Source organism: Pelecanus crispus, chromosome 9, assembly GCF_030463565.1.
Source record: "Pelecanus crispus isolate bPelCri1 chromosome 9, bPelCri1.pri, whole genome shotgun sequence".
NCBI classification, from domain to species: Eukaryota; Metazoa; Chordata; class Aves; order Pelecaniformes; family Pelecanidae; genus Pelecanus; species Pelecanus crispus.
Genome location: NC_134651.1, coordinates 37,181,683 through 37,202,011, shown reverse-complemented (window position 1 = coordinate 37,202,011; position 20,329 = coordinate 37,181,683). Strand labels below are relative to the sequence as shown.

Sequence of the window (20,329 nt, the reverse complement as noted above, 5' to 3'; positions counted from 1 at the left end):
GGACCTGATTTCCTGAGGGGCTTCGCTGGCCCCTGGGGAGCGGCAGGTGCTGGGGAGCAGCCTGACCCTCAGCTCCGCACAGCCACGGGCAGGCAGGGCAGGAACACCCACTGCTGCCTGAGCCTGCTTCTGCCCTCACCCTGACCTGAGCAGAGGGTCAGGCCAGGCCTGGCTTTCTGGCAGAGCCCCAGGGAGAGAGAAAAGCGAGCCGTCCTCCCCTTCCTGCAGACATGCATCATCCCAGGAACAGGGCAGGATGCTCACCAGCCTGCTAGTGAGTGCCAAACCTACCCAGACTGAATGAAGAAGAGATCAGCATTAAAAAACTCCAGCAAGAGTGAAAGAGTTTTTGTTCTAGACAGACTCAAAAGATCCAATACTTTCTCCCCTACATTAAAACAAACCAAGGTGTTGTCTGTACCCCTTCTTACCCTAATCCAGATTTAATTCCCTTTGAAGGGAAAAGGTGAAAAAGATCCGTATCCTATATGTGGTCTGTCCAAATACAGAAAGAAACCTCTTGACTTGAAGAGAGAAACCATCGAAACAGAGTAAGCAGCTGTATAGCTTTGCCGCACTGCCTAGCACCCTCCCCACGCAGCCATCCTTAGCTAGCAAGGCGAAAAAAATATAAATCAAGGCCCTTTCATTCCTTGTTTCTTATTCTGCCAAATTCCCTTTTCTAGTAGCTCATCTGCATGCATTCTGGCCACAACAGACCACAATTAATCCTTTTTTTTTTTCTCCTTCTTTTAAAAAAAGGCTTTACAATAACTAAGAATTTGAACAACAGTGTGACCAGTTATAAGTCTTTCCTTGCTGAATGGGACAAAAGTGTGTGCCTGTGCAAGTGTGCACACACACGCGTATCAGAGGAGGGCACATTCCCAGCCATGCCCAGGAGTGTGCCATTGCTCCGAGTGCACGGCCGTTGAGTGCTACTACAGTACACCGGCAAAAGAGGAAAGGGCACTACACAGAAATAGCTTATCGGCTGAGAGTCTCTGTACAGGAAGGGCTGCAAGCACAGCCTGCTGACAGCCCACGGCTGGAGTCTGCATAGATCCTCGTTTGCAATTCAGCTGCCAGGAGAATCTATAAGTGGGAGCTGAAAGGGACTGACATCTCTGCCACGCACTGCAAGGAAAAGAGGCAGCTAAAAGTGTCAAACAACTGCAGAAACCAAACCCAAAGAAGAGCAGTTGAAAGATCAACCAGAAAAGTTTGAAACCTTGTCAGAAGAGTTCACTCGCCATGGAGCAGGTAAGAACAGCTGCTGTGGCTAACGCAGCAGCAAACACTCATTCTACCTTTGAAGGCAGGGACAGTGGCTTCTCCCTAGCCCCAAAAGGAACCAGCCCAGGTATAGATCCCTGCTGACAGGGCATGAAAGGCCAACCAACACCAATTCCCTTACTGGCCCAGGCCAAGAGAGGCAATTGTTAATCACCACAACAACGGAGAGACCACTGAACTCAACTGCACCCTGCTCTGGCCCAGGGGAGGGCTATCAGATAACCAGATTCTTTTCACAGTTCAAGAAGGGCAGTTCCCTTCCTGAGCCAAAAAAAAAAAAAAAAAAAAAGAGGCTTTGTATTCCAAGCTCAAACAGTGACTATTTGCTGAATCAGTCCAGCGAACAGGGATTACACTCCTGGAACAGCAAGTAGAAGCCTCCTCTGGGTAAAATCTGGAACCTCTAAAGTGCTCCTGCTAATGCTAATAGATGAACACTGCCCTTCCATGCCCAGCAGTGGAAGGGCGTAACGTGGTTAGTGGTATAACAAGCACTAGCATTTAACCATTTATCAACTCCCATCTGGATTGCGGTAGTTTTCTGAAATGCACTTTTGGGAGGTATTTCCTATGAGAAGAGGATATTTGGGGATTTGAGGGTAGGAAGGTGAAGTGCACACCATAGCATACCTTGTTCGGTAAAACCGTTGCCTTGGAAGGTGATGTTCCCTTGCAGAGTCAACAGAATAAAGCATCCTGCAAGTGGCCATTTCACCGTGTCACCAACAAGCAGCTCTCGGTTTGGTTTAGAATGGTTTTCCCCTCCCCCAGTGGTTTGAAGAGTTCACAGTGGTATAACCCAATGTTTTGGGGAGAAAGAAGCTGAGAAGTCCCCTGTTGTAAGTGAATGGGTGGAGTGAGGGATGCAGATGAGCAACATCCTCTAGCACTAAGGATAAGCCCAACAGACGCCTTGTGTCTGATCAGAAACAGGGGGAAGGCAGGCACTGGAAGAACCGGGAAGCAGAGAATGGTAATGCCAATGCAGGGAAAGTGCATGATCTGGAGTGGTCTCGGAGTAGTTCTGCAGTGCAAATGTATGGGGAGGGGCGTGGAGAAATCCCTTCTGGAATGCTGCATGAAGAGAGGTAAAGGTTGGCATCCATGTGGCAGCAGACTGGGTAGGGGGCCTGTTTCCAGCAGCTCTACCCTGTTCTTCACATTTAGTGGGTTTCAATCACCACTGGCTCGTAAACTCCAGATGAGACCCTGGGGAGGCAGAGGGGGAGAAGATGAGAAAGCCAGATTATTTTCCTTAGTCACTTTGAGCAAGCAAGTTCTTATTCAGAGCTCTCCACTCAAAAACATTGCCTTCTAACCCCACACAAAATACTGAAAATAACGAGTCAGTCTGGCGAGAAGTCAACTCTCATAACGCAAACCAGACAGCTACGTGGCAAGCTAACACTAGAGCAGTTGAAAGAGTTGGGTGTAACACACGAATCCTTCTAAAGGACAGAGGAAAGGGGGAAGTATCCTGCACAAAGAGCCAGTGTTCCTGGCTTTGCTTTGCTCCCAATTTTGTCACCGACTTGACACATCTTTGCATTACCATTATTGCTTTTTTTTTTTTTTTTTTTAAAACCTCAAAAGGTGCTATAAAGGCTCAAACGCAACTAGCCAAGACACTGTACTAAGAGCTATTGTGGCAAGAAAAAGTTTTATTTGTTCAGAAGTCTTTCATGAGAGAACAAGCCCTCGACAAAGATGGAGGAAGCAGGAAAAAGGGGCAGTAAACCAGCCTGCTGCAGTTTTGCTGCAGGCCAGCAGGAGGCAAAGCCTCCTGCCTTTAGTCGCGTCCAGGAGCAAACAGGAACCATCCTCTACCATTTTGTCCTTTTACTCCTTACTTCTGTTCTTGGATCTAACAACTAGGATCACATTATCCCTCTGAGCTCCTGCTGTGAACTGCATTCATGCTCCAGTGCAGCTGCAGCCTGTCACCAAAGGGATCACAGGGGTGTTAATGTGGGAATAAAGCCACCACATAGCACGTGATACTTAGAAATCTCTGCTGTAGCAAAATGGGAAAGTTTCCTGGGTACAAAGAGCTAACTAATCTCTTTGGAGCACCTGTCTGCCAGCGTTTCAGGAAGCCTACCTGTTTCCCAGCTGAATACCACTCAATGTAGTTGTTCCATCTCTGCTCACAAACAACCTCAGGTTACTGTCTGCAGACAGAAAAGGAAATAAGACTTCAAAATCCAGAACTACTGACGGCTGCCAGGTGCTCCCCTCCCAGCCACATTACACAGTGGTCAGTATGGGAACAAGTGCATTTTTGGGAATGCATGTGCACACTTTCTGGTGTTCCCACAGTAACAGAGCCCCTGGCAACACCTCCTCTTGCTCTGAAAGGGAGCCTCATGTACAAATCAACCGCAGCATTAAGCTTTGGAAGAGTAAACACAGAGAAATTAATTCAGTGATACTCCTCCAGCTGCTTCTTTTAAGGCAATTCCATTGATGCAAGTTCTTGGTCAGCTTAAACACACCTGAATAGATGAGATGTGGGACCTCATGCTGCTTTTGTAGGCTCACTGGAGAAGAAACTCAGCCTGTTCTGCTGGTGAGAGGTGGCTACATTCAGTCTAGTTTTAACCCATGCTGAGCAAGGTGTAAATCCCCATGTGGTAAGAATGTTGCCATATGTGATGATTTAAGATGACTACCTATAGAAGTACTAATAACAAACTAGGCTCAGGTTTCAAACTTATCAAAAAACCTCAACTAGATGAAAAAGATTGATTTCTAGGCTAAACCGGAAAGTTAAAACAAATGCAGCAATATTATTAGTTTTCTCTTAACAGATGCTGTGACAGCAATGGGGAAAACCCCTTCTTAGGCTCTCAGACAGACCTGATCACCAGCACACTGCGACCCATCTCTCTTCCCTTTTTTTTGTAGGGACGTGCTGTTTCCCCTCCAGTTGTGCTCTCCTACTTTAATAAATACCCTTGGGCTGACCCTGGACGAAGGCCACTAGAGCAGTGCAGACAGCTGATGTAGCTGATTTCCACTGCACTGAAGTAACTGGTATTTTTCCCCTCTCATCCTGTACGTTTGAGCTACTGTTCAATCTCTGCTGTAGTGTGTAGAACAGCAGCAAGCGCTGTTTGCTAATGGATGTGCAGCTCTCAAATCCACATGGTTTGTTTACCTACCACAGAAACACCTAGGAAGCACTGAAAGCAAATTGCTGTCAAAAGAGAAAGGAGTCCATGGCAGACCAGATCTAACTGTAAGAGCTTGGCAGCCTTGCTAAAAGAACAGCCAAGACCTCCCCTTTGAGTCTCATCCTCTCACCTTCAGTATTGCTGACATCTGTGAAGTCCTGACTCTGCATTATTTTCTCCACTATATCATCAGCATCGATCCTGGTGTCATCCACTCGGGTTGGGTGACTCTCCACTGAATCCTTTTTCCTCCTGGGGAGAGAAAATAAAGGGAAAACTTACTCAGCTTTTTAAGACACAGACTTCCAGATACCCTCTTGCTTCCCTTGGCAATTAGCCTCTTTCTAAGCAGCTACAGTCCAATCTACCACTGCACAAAGACAAGAGATTCTGTCTCGCCGTCCCAGAGAAGGCACTTTGATCCTCAGTTACCTACCGGGAGGGTCTATCCAGCAGAAGGGCTGGTCTGGGGGGGCGAGGTGGCTTCTCTAGCTTGTGGTCCCGCTCTCCCTCAGGACACTCCACTGTCATACTCAGCCCTCCGGATGCACTGCTGCTGGTGGAGGTATTCCGGCGATGGGTCAAGTCGGACATACTAGAAGAACGGGAGTGCTCCGTGCTGTAACCTGCAAAACCAGAGTGATTACAGACCAGATCTTCTCCCCTTCCTGGCAGCACAGTTAACAGGCAGGGCAGCTTCAGACCAGCATTTCTGCTCTCATATACAGAGGTTTAGACATACATCTATGAGCTCATTTGCAGAGACTAAACAGGAGACTGATACTAAGGAGCAGGGTGAGAGAGATGGCTGCAAATCACTTGCACAAGAGCTTGTTGCAGGAAAGAAAAAGGGATGGGGCCAGTGCTGGCAGAGCCGTGTAGATCAATGGTTACCGGAGATCTTGGACTGCTGGCTGGCATAGCTGGAGTTCCGCGAGTGCCCCGAGTGGAAGACTTCCTCCGGGCTGGACAGGTTCTGATCTGGTTCTTCTGGGACACCTGCCAAGGAACAACAAGGCACTCCACTTACAACATACCCAAGCCAGCACATTGCCTGCTGATCACCTTGGACTGGAGGCTGATCTTGGGATGCTAGATCAAGGAAAGGGCAAGTCTGTTGGCAGAGCCCTGCTGTACAGGCTTAGAAGAGCTTAGAAGCAGCTGGGGAGTAGGGAAGAGAACAGTGAGGTTCTCTGTCAGGCTTATCACTAATTCTAGCATCCAGTGTCTGAATTTACAAGCATCTCTGGGGGCTTGAGCGATATAAACAGGTAGCATAAAAGCTATCCATAGTTAAAAGCATTAAGCTAAGTCCAAGAAAGCATCAAATGGCCACTGACAGTAAAGTATTACAACCCCCGTTTGGGTGCTTCTCCAGTTACTACCTTTCCCCTTCTATTACTTGTGAGAGAGCCCATGCCATTTAAATCACATCTGAATTTGATACAGAAACCTCAGCATAACTTCTGCTCCTTTGCTATTGCCCCAGCTTGTCTCTCTTACAGCAAGCTTATCCAAAAGTGCACAAGTGTAACATGTTAGCCAGCTTTTTAAGAAGAGCACTTGCACACTGTGCTAAATCACTGAGGCAATGAGACTGAAGTGCTATTTTGGTGCAGTGTATCTGCCTGCACATTTGCAGTGTGCTGGGAAGAAAAAAGGCTATGGAAAAATGCAGTGCCCTTGAAAACGGGCTTATAGAGAAGCCAAAGAACTCCACATCAGCAGCTGGAACAAGGCCATTAGACCTCAAACCAACCTCTAAAACCTTCAGAGGAACTTTTCTAGAAGATAAGCCTGAGCAACAGAATAGCTGAGTGGAGAACAATGTTAAGTGTCAGTGAACACAACAGAAAGCAGGGATGAGTGTGATACATGAATTATTAAATCCCCAGCAAAAAGAACAAATTGCTTTATCTTCACTAACAGAAATACGTGGCAAAGTTTCATGCTTCCCCTCCTCAGTTGCACTTAATATCTGTCTAGTTTTGTTTTTCTCAATTTTCTTAATGAGCAGATGGGTGAGGATGGGTGCGGGAAAACATGAAAAATTAAAGAGTTTCTGTACTTGCAACTGCTGGGAAAAACAAGAGTGTCCAGGCACAGCCAAGTGTTGCATGGCTCCAGGACCGGCATTCATACCCGAGCTGAGAATGGCAGTTCTTGGCTTGGTCTGACGCAGAGAGCCAATCGTGGCTGAACTGCTGCTGCTGCTGCTTGTGGTTCCCTCGCCCTTACAGGTCAGCTGCAGGGTAGAGTCCTGTCCCGGTATGGTGATGGATTTGGCGGTGGAAGGAGGCCTGTAATCAGAAGCAAAGAAGGTTACAAACTGCCAGGCGGGACCGGGAAATCACCCCACCACACCGGCAATTCCCACTCTGCTCTATCAAGAGGGTTCCCCTGCCTGTCCCTACCCTTCGTGGGGAGCGGGGAAGCTTGCAGCCCTCTGTGACTAGCAACACAGCATGACATTGGATTTTGCTTTCCTACATGCAAGGCTCAGGTCTTCCCTATCTTGTACTGCATCTGGATTGCATTACAAGGAGCAAGTTTCTGAGGTAAATTAAGGCTAAAAGGGACCATTCAATCATTTATACAGAACAGGCTCAGAGCGTGCACTATCCTCCAGAAAGAAGATCATGCAGAGCTGCCCTTTTCCCCCCAACATGTGTCCAGTGGCCAGTTGGCCTCACAAACAGGAGCCAGCTTGCTGTTGTCCAGCTCTGAATTCCAGCACCCTTTTGTTACACCTTTCTGGCTCAGGTCAAAAAGAAACCTTTTATCCCAGCAACCCTGTCCCCCTGTGAGAGTACTTTTACAACGATCAAATAACCTTTCCATTTTTTAACTGACGATTAAACTCCTTTTCAGTGAGACTAAAGTGTTTTTCCAGCTGTCAAAATTATTCTTCTGGTTGTTCCGCGTGCTCCTAACATCGCTTTGTAAATGCTGACTGCAGAGCAGAGCGGTGAGTGCCTAGAGCCCCCTTCCTCCCTCCAGAAGTGTTTTTGGGTGGAAGCCACAGCATATGCAGCGTGGCAAAATGAATATTCCTGCTGGAGCCCTAACCTTCCTGTAGCCTGAAGTTTGAACTGGAACTAATGGATCATATTATGCTTTTTAAGTGAGGAGTGAGAAAGAAAAACTTTTATTTGTCTCACTTGGAGCTCTGAGGGAAGGTGCTACATGAGAGGACCTTTGCAGTATTTTGGGAGGAAAAATAAAGTGCTGCAAATGTTTTATATGGGCAGCAAAACAGTCATAAAGGTTTCAGGAAACCCACAGCATGCCTTCCCCAGAAAAAAAAAAAAACAACCCACAAACAACTCCCTAATCACATTATCAGTGATTTACATGCACCTGGGTACTTTGGGGACTTTGCTTTGCAGGTTAATAAGGTCTTTATAGCCTTAATCAAGCAAACCATTCCTGCAGCAGCTGTCAGAGCAGCCCATGGGTCTGTCAGCCCAGGCTGCTCAGCCTGCTCTCCCCTCCTGCACGACACCCAGGAGGAGAAGGTTCATCTGAGTGCTGCAGAGAGTCAGAGCTTCGAAGCGATTTCCCAGCACAGTTTAATTCCTGCCTAATCCCCTAATGAGTGCCATTTCTCAAAAGCTCTACTGATAAAAGACTATTCTACATGCAAAGCTTCCATTTTTAGACATTTGCACATCGTCAACATATAAGGAAAAAATGGGAATGACTGCAGAAATCCCTTAAGAAAATTAGGAGGTTTGACTTTCAGACTGACCCTGCTTCTATTAAATGGATATATATATCCAATTCTGTATAATTTTCAGGCACTCTAACAGTGAGACTTGCTTCCACAGTGAAGAAGCAACAGGTATTTTTGTCAGACATATTATTGCCAGACTTCCTAGTACCCTAGGTTTAAAACATCTGTTACTGTTACAGAGTTATGGTTTAAGATGTCCAAAACTTCTTTATTACACTTCCTTCTGAAGCAGAAATTTTTCAGAATCAGATGACATGGCATTTAGGGTTTGAAAGTCTTAGAAAACGCTGCAGCGCTATGAAAAGCCATTCACAAAATAAACCAACCAAAAATTATGCAGCATTTTATAACAAGAACGCAAACTAATTTATACACTTTAAGCTAGGTCCTAAAATTAGACCTTTTAGCCCAGAATACCACTGCTGCAAAAGATGGCCTCAAGGTAAAGCTTTCTTCTCTCATACTGTTGGGAGTCAACACAAAATACTTGAGTATCAGCACACGGCAGTCCTGTATAGTCACACACCTTACTGCACAGTAAGGCAGGCTGGTTTGGACTGCAGAGTCTTGCAACATTATACTGTAGTATGAAGGTATATGTTGCCAGTGTATTTGTTAGTTGATCCCCCAAGAATTCTTTAAGCAACAAAACTGCTTCATAGCATAACTATACTTATTCTTTCTCATCACGATGCATGAGAAGTACATGGTTGCAATTTCTTTGGTAATTAATAGAAATTGGGTCCCTGTAGAAGAAAAGGAAGAACTAAAATGTTTCAGCCTTGCAGTATTTTTGTTGCTGTTTCAATTCAAGATCTTTATCCTGTGTGATATGTGCTGAAGTGTGTCCATTTCCAAGACTGTTTTCTTCATTGACCTTTCCCTTCTTGGAGGTCAGCAAAACCAACCCCAGAGCTATGAGAAGTTCTGTCCTTCATGCAAAACATGAAGTTTGTTATCAACGTACATTAGTTTCCAAAACTTAACTGACACTAGCAGGGAAAATACTGGCAAAACCAATAACCAAGCTGGGAAAACCAGAGCAGAGGACAAACCAATCAACAGCACTGGCTGGCTTAGCTATTCTGGCTGATTCAACAATCCAGACCATCATTTTCAAGCTCTCCCCCATATTTCCCAATATCAATGGCATCTTTTCCCGCTCCCCATCAATTTTAGTCTTCAGGAGAGAAAGGCAAAAGAACCAGGTGTCCTGGTCTGCCCAGAATGGGGCGAGCACCCAGAAACTCACGTTTTGAAGCAGGGGTCCCCCGAGAGCAAGGACATTCCGATCGTGACCTGGAGAGGGGGGGACAAGGCACATCGTTAGCCACGCTGCAGTGAGCTCCTCACTTCACAACAGCCAGAAGGTCAAGGGCTAGGTGTAAAGATTAGCAAGACCTAGCTCCTCTCCAAAGCAAATCAGCTTCAGGGATTTAGCAAGGTATTTCCCTCTCTGCCCCAAATCACTGGCATCAGTAACTCCAAGTTGCAGTGGCTTGGCAGGACACCAGCCTGGCCACCCTGACAATGCACTTAGAACTTTTTTCCCCGCTCCTGTCCGTGCTTTCTTTGATGACAAAGAATGCCATCGAGGGTCACCGGTTGGCCAAATGGATGCCAAGATATCAAAGGGCAACTCTGATAATGAGAAACTTCCCAAGTCAGACTAGCAGCGTAAAAGCAAAATCCTGTCTCCATACACAACAGAACCTTCTCTCAGGCACTGCACTCTGGCTGCAATCTTTCCGAATTAAATAGTAGCATTTCCACTCTAGCAGCACCAGCTGCCGTACCTTTAGGATGGAGTTGTCTTGTCGGGTGTTCTTAGTATCATATCCTTCCAGCAAGCAGCAACGGACAGTGGATCCAGAGCCTGCAAATTCTGCCAGATTTAGATCAGCAAAGCCCAGCTGTAGCCAAGAAAACAACATAAGGGAAGGGGAGAGAACAAAAAATCACTCAAAGGGATACGTGGTGTCACACAGACCAAAGGAAGAGAGCGCATCTGCGAGCAAGGGCAGAAACAGGAGCCGGTACACACACAGTTGTGGCTGTGAAGAGCCCCTACTCTCAAGGATGGACAGGGTCACATTCCTAAACCCAAGCCAGGTGGACACTCAGGAAGCCAGCCCCACGTGGAGGAAGTATGTACAGTAGTGGTGCTGGCCAGGACAGCGTTAACCAGCCCACAGTCATTGCATAACCAAGGACATGGAAGGCACTAGGTCAACGATGTGGAAAAAACAGAATCACATACACAAACATAATAAGGCACTCTTTGTATTGGGCCATCCCAGAATGCAGTGGAGCATGTGAACCAGGAGATGAAAGGATATTGTTACAGAGGAAAGTGACACTGTCCTGAAAAACAAAACAGACTTTCAGCACAGCAAGCTGGAAGTCCAGAGCCATGCAGCAGTGCATGTGCCTCACACCCACAGATGCAGCTGCTGTGCTGGGGAACTCCTGGAGCAAAGTTTCCTCAACACTGCTAAGATTTAACTAGCAAGTGGTATGTTTGACAGGCAGAAGGGAAGAGAAATATTTGGAGAGATTTAGTTGTGACCTCTCTAAACCTCCTCTAACAAAGGGGAAGCAAATAGGGAAGGTGACAAAAAGTTGAAGATCATAGGCAAATTCAAAGAGGGTACTTGATGCCTCTAGAGTAAAGACAAACACAATGAAGACTACTTTTGTTTTTCTGCTTGTGTATTAATATTCCTCATGCATTAATAAGTGTTTCAAAGAAAAAGTTACAGCTTCTTTTATGTAGAACTTCAGCAATAGAAGTCAGTCGTGTCTCATGTAATCTGATCAGGAAGAGATGCTGTACCCCATATTTGGCCAAACCGTCCAAGCATGGAAAGCCTGCATCACTTCAACATACAGGTCAGCTTCCATGAGAACATAGAGAGAAGGTGGAGAAGCAGCAGCTCAGACCTAGTTGCTATTTTGCACGTTGCAGTACATTTCTCCTGCCCTAGTGTTGACAACCAGATGACACAACTAAACAGGGAGCCCCAAACAGTAGCACCATCCTAAGGAAATGTGGTACTCTGTCAACTGTGGAAGCTGATAGGGAGTCACAGCACAAACCACAGTCACTGCCATATGAACCCTGGCTCCCACTGTTCCAAATCAGAAGTCTAAACCACAGTCTGCACAAGATATATGATTCAGGGGAAGACAGCAGCAAGATTAGCATAGCTGCTTCCTCCATCCCATTCTTAAAGGGGAACAAGAGCTGATGGCAAAGGGGAGGGGGAAAAAAAATAGCGTGGGATAGAGCAGGAACCTTTCTTCAGCAAAAAAAGGAAGGGGAAAAAATAACCTAATTTTTCTCCCTCTTTTCTGCCTCCTTAAGAATTCCCTTAATGCAAGTGTTTCTCCAGCCCTTGCTGTAGATGTTCCTCTGCCTCTTCTAGCCAAGGGCTACGCTGCTTGCTGAATATTCACCGATAAGAAAAAAAAAGCCAACCCAGTGAATTTTTATCTCTCAGAGATAAACAGGACAGGAGAAAGCCACAGAGGGAGCTGCAATCCATCACTGTGACAAAACTGGAGGACAGAGGAGACATGGCACGACCACACCAGCAGAACAACATGGCACAGGAGTGGCCCAGACCCAGATCCCTCTTCCTCCACCATAGCACTAACTTCTTGGAGAAGATCGACATCAGAGGACAGTGTGGGAGAACCCTCTAGCAATCCATACGGTGCACTGAGGTCAGAAGCTCTTCTCAGGAAGCAGACTCCCAGTATATAGAGGAAGGATCCTTAACAAAAGGATGTTTTCAGATGTAACCTTTCAGAATAGTTTCCTCAGTTTTCCAGCCAGCTGATGGTGTTTCTTCCAGCTCGGGGAAAGAGTTTCCGCTTTATCAGTCCTTCCTGTTGGCTTCCGCTCTATAACCCCTGACACTGAAGTGACATTAACGTCAAACCAAAAGGTGTGCAAGTCAATGGAAACTCTGTCTTGAGCACAAACAGCTCCATCACTCTCAGTCCCTGCTGAAGGAGGACCAAGTAAAGAAGGCGTTCACAAGTTGCATTTTCCTCTACATCTGCTGCCACAATTGGAGAATTTTTCAGCTGAATTAATATAGTTTAAAAAAGTGAGGACTCATTGTTTAGAATGGGAAAATAGCTGCATGAACATACATGACAGACTTCTGCTAGAGGCGTTAGGAATCCCAAGTGAGTGAGTTCTGCCACAAGGACCTGCCTGGAACAAGCCTGTCCATAGGTCAAGACTGCAAGGCTTAATCACCCTGTCTGGTGTGACATCCCTCGTCTCTGAGCTGCCAAAATGCTTGGGTTGTTTTCTGTTGAATTCTAGGAGAACGTGTCTGTCTTCTTCACGGGTGACCAAGCAAGATACCAGCCCAAGAGATGACAAGTGCTTGAGCTTTGGTCTCCAATTCTGGGCTGGAGCAACTAGGTTGCTTTCAAAACGTCACTAAACACAACTGGAGACTGAGTAAAAGGGAAGTAGGTTAGAATATGTCCCGAATAAGAGCCCAGGTTAACTCCACCATGGAAGCATGCCTTCAGGCTTCCTTTAATTCCGCATTTCCAAATACTGTGGGAAGCTTGAGGATGGACACGGCGGGACAAACAGGCTGATGCATTTACTTTGTCTCAGAGGCATGTCTCTTCCTCCCGCTATGCTGCTCTCCCTGGAGGCAGCTCTGCAGAATGGAGGAATAACCTCCCCCCAGTGTGAATTTAGTGAAAGAGAAACTGATGGGCCTAGATACTATGTCCTAATTAGCAACAAAAAAGGAACGGTGTGGGCAGCAAAGCTGCTCTTTATCACGTGGCACAGCAGTACATAGGAATGAGTGCAGCTCACCCTTCAAAGCCAGTTGCCTCCATGGTCTCAGGAAGGATATCAATTAGAAGAAATTCTTACAAGGTCGTGCGTGACCTGAACATCTGTTTATTAGAAACTAGCAGCAGTGACTCATTTTTCAAACAAACATGGTTTCAGGCTCTGCACGAGCTCAACTTCTAAGCCAACATTGTCTCTTGATGCAGCACAAAGAGGAGAAGGGGGTGGCCCATTGTCCCTCCCATAGCACAGGCAAGAAAACTTGGGGGGGACATAAACCAAAACATCCCTGCTAATCAGTCTGGTTTTTGCCTCAATGCCTCTTGTGCTTTGGAAGGTAGCGATTTCTGCTGTAGGTTTCTGCCTGCACTCACAAGGCAGCGAGGTGCCTACCCCAGCTACAGCTGGCTGCTGTGTTCTGGAGAACAGAACTGGAGTCTGTGTTTCTTTATTAGTGAGACATTGCCAGAAGCCAGAGAGTTCACATCTGACTCAGAACTTCCCCAAAGTTTGAGGACATGCAGATCATCTTCCCAACCCCCTTCTCAAATCCACATCCAGTGCAATCTGGACCCTGTCCCAGCAAGTCGATTTTTTCGGGAAATCACTTAACTCAGGCTTAAACTAAGAACTAATGACCGTCTCTCCAGACTGTTTCATGCAGCAGCCGCTCGCTTCTAATGGGTGTAAAGCACTAACAGAAGACCATCACCACTCTCCCACATTTGCCCTTTCTGCTCTCTTACCTTTGAGTAGGTTTTTCCGCCCTTCAGCTCCTATAATGGGAGACAAAACAAACAGGAAAAGCAGCTACTTTATGTGCTGGGGAAACAGGGGGAAAGTCATTACTCAGTCCTGGAATTTGCTCTCTGGGTTTCACAAACCTCTGTCTCTCAAGGGTTACCACCACCCTGGTTGCTCCCACCCTCTGTTAAGCACCCTTTCTGGAGAGAGAGGCTCCATTTGAATCACATCCTGGCCCAAACGATCTTTCCTTCCCACCACTGTCCATGCAATTCTTCGTGCTGCCAAAAAAGCAGCCAGTAACCAACACCACTAGTAGCACTATCTGCCAGAAGGAGAAGCCAGATGCTCACCTTACGGACAGATACTCGGCAGATGCAGGGGTCCAGGAGTCCTGTGGCTGGGTTGGCACTCATTTTACACACAAAGGTGAACTTCTTTTTCCAGCGGACACAGTTTTCCTGAACTTCCTCTCTATGAGAATGCAAAAAAAAAAAACCAAACACAAAAACAAAAACAGTCTTCAATAAAGTTACAAAGCCATATCAATCCTGACTATTAAGTATCTTTTTTAATGACTAGCAACCTGGCCTGCAAAGATCCTCTACAACACAGCTGGGTCCACACCACCTGAAACTGCACCACACAAAGGTGTTGTGTTAGCATCAAGCTTTTCACTAGTCAATACAGGTAAAATCCACCTAGGTTACAGTGAAGACTAAACAACTCATCAACAGAGTTTGCCTTTAGAACTCTCACAGGCTCTGACATTTCCTGCTTAGCCGGTTTAGCTCATTCACTGTCCGGCCTGGACAGGTCCGACTGCTGTAACCGAACTGGGCTGAAGGTTCACAAACTTATCTTCCTACAATGTGCCTGTTTTGTACAGCCTCTGTATAGCAAATGTGCTATATGCCCTGGAAGGCTTGTCCTTCCCAGGCAGCCATCCTGCTTCTTGTCCTGGGACTCAGCCGGTGAGGATGGCCAGCTCAAAGGAGGACAAAAATGCACGTGGAAATGCTGCTGGGTGCACACAGACAGGACCACACCAAGCAAACACTGTGCTTCAAATCATGCGGGGGGTTTCAGACTGTAAAGCAGTCTCAGCCAGGGAGGAGGCAGTTTTCCTCGCACAGCTTCTGAGCAGCCTACTCTCATCTCCAGGGTAAATGGAGAAGTGCATGGCTCCAGCACAGCGTGAGCTGCAGGAGGAAGAGAAGAAGCCTGCCCGAGCACAGGAATCACTTCAGGTATAGCTTTGGCTTCTGCAGAGCCCTCAGGGGAAGCTGAATTTCACCCTTCAAAGGGGACAGGTTCAAAGGAGCCCGGAAACGAGGTGTGTGGGTCCTTCCACGGGGCTCTGGTTCCCCGCCGAGCCTCTTCAGGACCTGATCCGTTTATGGCTCTGAGCTTGGCCCTCAGCCAATTAAGTTCCCAAAGTAATGAGGTCAGGGGGAGCGAGGGAAGGGAAGGCAGTTTTGACAGCTATGAGCTAGCAAGTTTGCATCTCGCTCTTATCTCTCCTCTTAGCACAGGACAAAGGGGCAAGGGCGCCTGATAAAGTGTTTGCTTTAGCAGGGAAAGGGAGGCTTCCCACCATCTGACCCGGGCACAGTGTGAGCCAAAGAGATCGGTGGCAAAGGGGAGAATGATCAGTGTTGGTATTGCCTCAACTCTCCTGGGAAGAAAGAGGCAGAAGTTGTTGCACAGCCCAACAAGCCTTTCTTCAACGTTGCGGTGAGCCCAACAGGACAGATACCAGGGACTGGATCCTGACCCAGGAGGTCCCCTCTAGTCCTCTGAGCTATTCTGTGGGACCTGCATATGCTGGCCAAGGCAAACAGCAGAGAACAGAAAAGGAGCTGACAAATAACTGAAACCTGTAATCCTCTGTAATGCAGATAAGGGCTGATCATCCCTGTTTAAAATGCGGGAAAACAGAAGGCAGCAATTCCTTCAAGGAAGTGAACTTAAACTCCTTCCAGACAGAACTAAGGCTATCTACTGAAGTCACTGAAAAGTGAGACATCTAAGTGCCGAAAATACCTTTGAATCTGGGATTAATTCAAGATGTGATCTGGTTCTTATTGCTCCGCTCAACTCACTCCAGCTCCTTCAGACAGGAGAAGAAACACTTCCAGAGGGATTAAAAAGGCTTTGCCTATAATAAAATACTCACCGAGCCAGCCAAATTAGGAAAGTTAAATTTCAGATGTGAGGTGCCTTAAACCTGACTTAATAGTAGGTATCTCAAATGACCTAAAGGAAGGAAAACTCGGATACAGATGAAAAAAGGAATTAAACAGAATAGAAAAATGCTTGCAAACACATGTGCTTCAGAAACGCAAGGAAGGTACATGGGATGCAGAAAACACCGAATATTTTAGCAGCATTAGTCGTCTTTAAAAAAAGAACTGCTATTTTCTAGAGAGCAAGGCTAATGCTAATTCTGCTAACGACATCAGAGCTTCAAGCTGAATCCTGGAAGGCAGCTACAAGTGAACGATCTTCAGATCAGACAGGTACAACAGCACATTGCTGTAAACCTCATTCACAAACATGGCTCAGAGCTCTAACTCCTGTCACAAGTGAGTATTTCAGTGACTAAGCTCCAGCTCCCGAACGCTCATCACATGCGCCAGGCTCCCCACAGCTGCTTCGTCAGTAGGATCAGCAAGAACTGCTCTAGCATGCAAGTTTCCTTACTCATGAGTTCTCGCTTGTATTACAGTGCAGCTATGATTAAGCACCTGCTGGATGCTGCTAAGTCCAATGAAGGCTCATTACTTCAAAACGTGGCAAAAAGTACTGATTAGTAATAAAGAGCTCCTTCATGCTAACTTGCTGTTAGCATAAGCTATGCTAACAGACATTCTGCTTCTTATTAAGGATGTATGTTGGCTTTCCAAACTGCTGTAGATACCACACAGCACATAGGATTAGGAAAAGGATTGGGGGGTTATGTTACCCACAGCACCGTGAACACGAAGCCGAGCTGCAGGTACATGCGTAGCTTGGGACTTTTTATGTCTTTGGAATAGTCTGCACAGGGTGGAAAGAAGTTTACAAGATAAAATGCAGAGCTGCTTTCTAGTCACAAATTTCATAATCATTCAACAATGACTTTCAACTTTCTTTTTTACTTTAAAGAGTGGCTTTTAAGGGTGGGGGCTGTGTCTGTATCTTCAGACAAGCAAGCAACAGCACTATTGTTTCAAGTCAAACTCTAAAAAATTAATTCCACATTTCCAGAAGATGGCATGTGGGGAAGTGATGGGCTTTGTCTATCCACCTCCCATCAAGCTACCGTTAAGCTGGTAATCAGAGAACACTAAAATAGGGAAAAAAGTGGACTCCGATGAGGAGCAGTTTTGTATTTAGCCCTAAATATTCTCTGATATACAATTAGGAACCATCACACAGAAACCAAAAAACACACAAGAAGCATGGTGAGGGCTGCACTGAGAGGCATTTCCTTCCATCCTAATCACAAGGCATCTAAAAGCAAAGCAGAAACTAACAGCTTAAAACCAGAAGTGTCTAATTTTAAGTTTTACTCTGTATTCGAAGAGCCAGAAATAGATCAGACCAATGCCTGGTACTAGGTGCCAATTCAATGGGTCTTCAGAAGTTTTATTTTAAAAAAGCCGTCTGTACCATTTTGCAAAAAGACTCCCAGAAGGTTGAATCCCTGCCAAGCTAAGCTTTGCCCTCTTCCGACTCAAGACTTATTCAAAGCTATGTAATTACTCTTCCAGACCTAAATATACCTCCTCAGAATAAACCAATGCAACCCTGCGGCAGCTTTTGTGAGAAGTGGAGTTCCAGAAAGAGCTTCTCGGAGTCTTCTGACCCTGGAGCTGCTCATCTACCTCCAGCCCCATGCCCAGCCAGAAAGGACAGTTTACTGCATCCCCCAGCCACCATCCTACCCACTGAGAGAAGATTTACCAGAAAAAGAGCAATTAGAAGATGTTTCACCATAGCATGGCATGAATCCAAGTAACAGGAACGATGCACAGCAGCGACCCACCGGTTTATCTACTTTTACAGAAGTAGCAGCTTGCTCAGTGAAGCCACGAAGGCCGCTTTGGGTTCAGATCTCACGCACAGCCTTACCGCAGTTCTAGAGACAGGCGGAGGGACGTGTGATGAACAGATTTTAGAGAAGAGATGTTTACCAACTGTGAATTTAGTGCCACGGACAGAGTAGCACTGTTACAGAAAGCCACAAAGCTCATTATGAATGCAAGTTAGCCAAAGCAAACACTTCTAGAAAAGGGCACGTATATGACCCATGCTATCTTGGCCTACCGTGGGCCTCTGTCCCACATGAAAACCTAGCTAATGAAACACCAGAACAGAGATTAAAACTTCTATTTACAGACTCAAAGCTGAGTTGCGCCTAACTGGGTATCATGCTTCAAACACACAACCCGCTGAAACAGTTTTGCCTTGCTGGAACATTTAGAAAAGCAGATGTTTCACTCTTACTTTATGGCAGTAGTGACATATAAGACAGTTAAAAGTACAAAATACCATAAAAAGGCCACAGGCTTACTGGGAGGGCAATGACAACAAAAAATACCTTTCTAATGTCAAACATTTCAGTAGAGCAATATGCCTCAGTCTGATGTTTCATGCACAGGAGCAGATGTGGGAAAACCTCAGGCTAAATGAGACAGTATACAGATAAGCGCACACAAAGAGCTTCTTATTCAGATTTCTTCCTCCTCATCTACACAGAGAGGGAGGGCAAGCCTTCCTATTTCTGATGCCCAATCCACATGCTCACTGTCCCCCTCTTGGAGATACGGATCTGTGTCAGGCCCTTCAAGCAGAACTAATCCTCCTGCCTGCTCGCAGCAGACGGTACTCTGCATCCTCCTTGCTAGTTCACCACTGCACGCAGAAGCACAACACCACTGAAGCAGCATCTCAACCTGATAAGGCACAAGAAATATAACACCATTTCAGAGGCCAAGGAGCCAAGAACCAGCTCAGATTCATTTAAGTGTGACGGATTGAAAAGCAGCCCTCAAAGGGGTCCCGACACACTCCAGTAGTGGGTCTTTTGGGGAGGAACGTAACAACCTCAGCAATGCACGTACAGCCCCCTCAGTCACAGACGGAGGAAGGGGGGGGGCGGAATCAAGTTATTTCAGCAGATTGCATCTGAAGGGCATCTTCTACAGCGTATCTTTACACAGCTCTGCTTTCAGCTGCAGAGACCTACCATTAAGACAGTGTCATCTATTCCCCAACACTTCCAAAGGCTGAATAAGAGCAGGATCACTGACACTCCCTTAGCTTGGCAAAGTCTGGAACGATCTTGCGTTATGCTCCAGAGAAGATAGTTACTATTTTAACCAGGTTATCTAGTGCAAAACTGTACGATAGACCTTTGGTAAGGGCAAGGAAAAGTCCCTGAAAAAACTGTTTCAAAACTAAGATGCCCAGGTCTGTAACCAGTATTCCCACCACTGTGCTCACAGTACGCCAAAATTTATACTATCCTACTGACACAGCAGGTCCTGCTACAAACAGAGGGCCTAATCACTGCCTATAAAGCATAGAAAATACAAAGGTGGGTAAACATACATAAATAAAACAGAAAGCAAGCCTTCACTTAGCCATTAACTGGTTTAGATCTATGATCCAGAACCTGTAGGTATCCCCAAATAATGAGCTTAGGACAGGGCACTTCACTGCAGCACATGTATTATTAAAGAAAACTGCAGTTCTGAGGCTTTACCATCCAGATGCCTGGCAAAGAAAAGGAGAAAAGTCAACAGCAAACAAGATGCACCATCAGCAGACAGCACAGCTAACAGCAGCGTGGGAATGTATCACATTAGTGATACAGGCTTAGGGCTGCTGTCTTTTTTATCTTGTTATCAAGCCCATGGAAGCCAAACGCAGGTAGAAAGCAGAAGCAAACACGATGCAGCAATTGGTGCTGGGAAACTCAGTGGAAATGCATCCCAAGAATGAGAGATGACACACCATATTCCTTGGGGAACACCACACAGGATCATAAAAAAAAAAAAAAAAAAAGCTGGATACACAATGCCTAGAAATCCAAGACAGTTTAACCTGGAGGCATACAACTGCTTTATGGCAAGTTATTTACACGGAGGGGTTTTGCCTTCCCTGAGCAGAACAGAAAGGGCTGCAAGTAGCTCTCAACAATAAAGTTACTCTGTTTTGACTGGGCTTACATCACTGACCAGAACAACTGCCAACCCAAAGAGCTGGACGTCTCCCCCACTGCAAACAACCCCGTATTCTCCAGCTGACAAGTGCTGGTTGTTGTGTAGTAGACATTAGCAGTTATGATGGAAAAATGGCTCGGAGACAGATGATGCAGACTGTGTTACTAAGAGAACTAAGCAAGCCTTTGTCATTTGAAACAAGTCTTATTTGGATGTTTCACTGCAAGTGTTTTAAACAAGGGTTTAGCAGTAAGATGATCACATCCACCACCTACTTGCAAAATTCACTTCTGAATTCCCAGCAAACCCATTCCAGTTACCCATG

At 46.1% G+C, this 20,329-nt stretch overlaps 1 protein-coding gene across 2 annotated transcripts in view; it reads right to left on the bottom strand.

Moving 5' to 3' along the window:
- Positions 1-1,578: 1,578 nt before the first annotated feature.
- Positions 1,579-20,329, bottom strand: part of EEIG1 (estrogen-induced osteoclastogenesis regulator 1) — a 32,398-nt gene continuing 13,647 nt past the window's right edge. The window contains exons 2-11 of one of the 2 annotated variants that reach the window (XM_009485544.2): positions 14,143-14,263; positions 13,792-13,821; positions 10,005-10,121; positions 9,461-9,507; positions 6,615-6,772; positions 5,367-5,471; positions 4,909-5,098; positions 4,603-4,724; positions 3,398-3,467; positions 1,579-2,505 (exon numbers count right to left, since the gene is read on the bottom strand). In XM_009485544.2, coding sequence (XP_009483819.1) covers positions 2,460-2,505; positions 3,398-3,467; positions 4,603-4,724; positions 4,909-5,098; positions 5,367-5,471; positions 6,615-6,772; positions 9,461-9,507; positions 10,005-10,121; positions 13,792-13,821; positions 14,143-14,263 — 1,006 coding nt within the window. In that variant the 3' untranslated portion in view covers positions 1,579-2,459. Of the gene's footprint in view, positions 2,506-3,397; positions 3,468-4,602; positions 4,725-4,908; positions 5,099-5,366; positions 5,472-6,614; positions 6,773-9,460; positions 9,508-10,004; positions 10,122-12,481; positions 12,511-13,791; positions 13,822-14,142; positions 14,264-20,329 lie in introns of those variants that run through there. The other variant, XM_075716525.1, reaches the window with a different exon arrangement.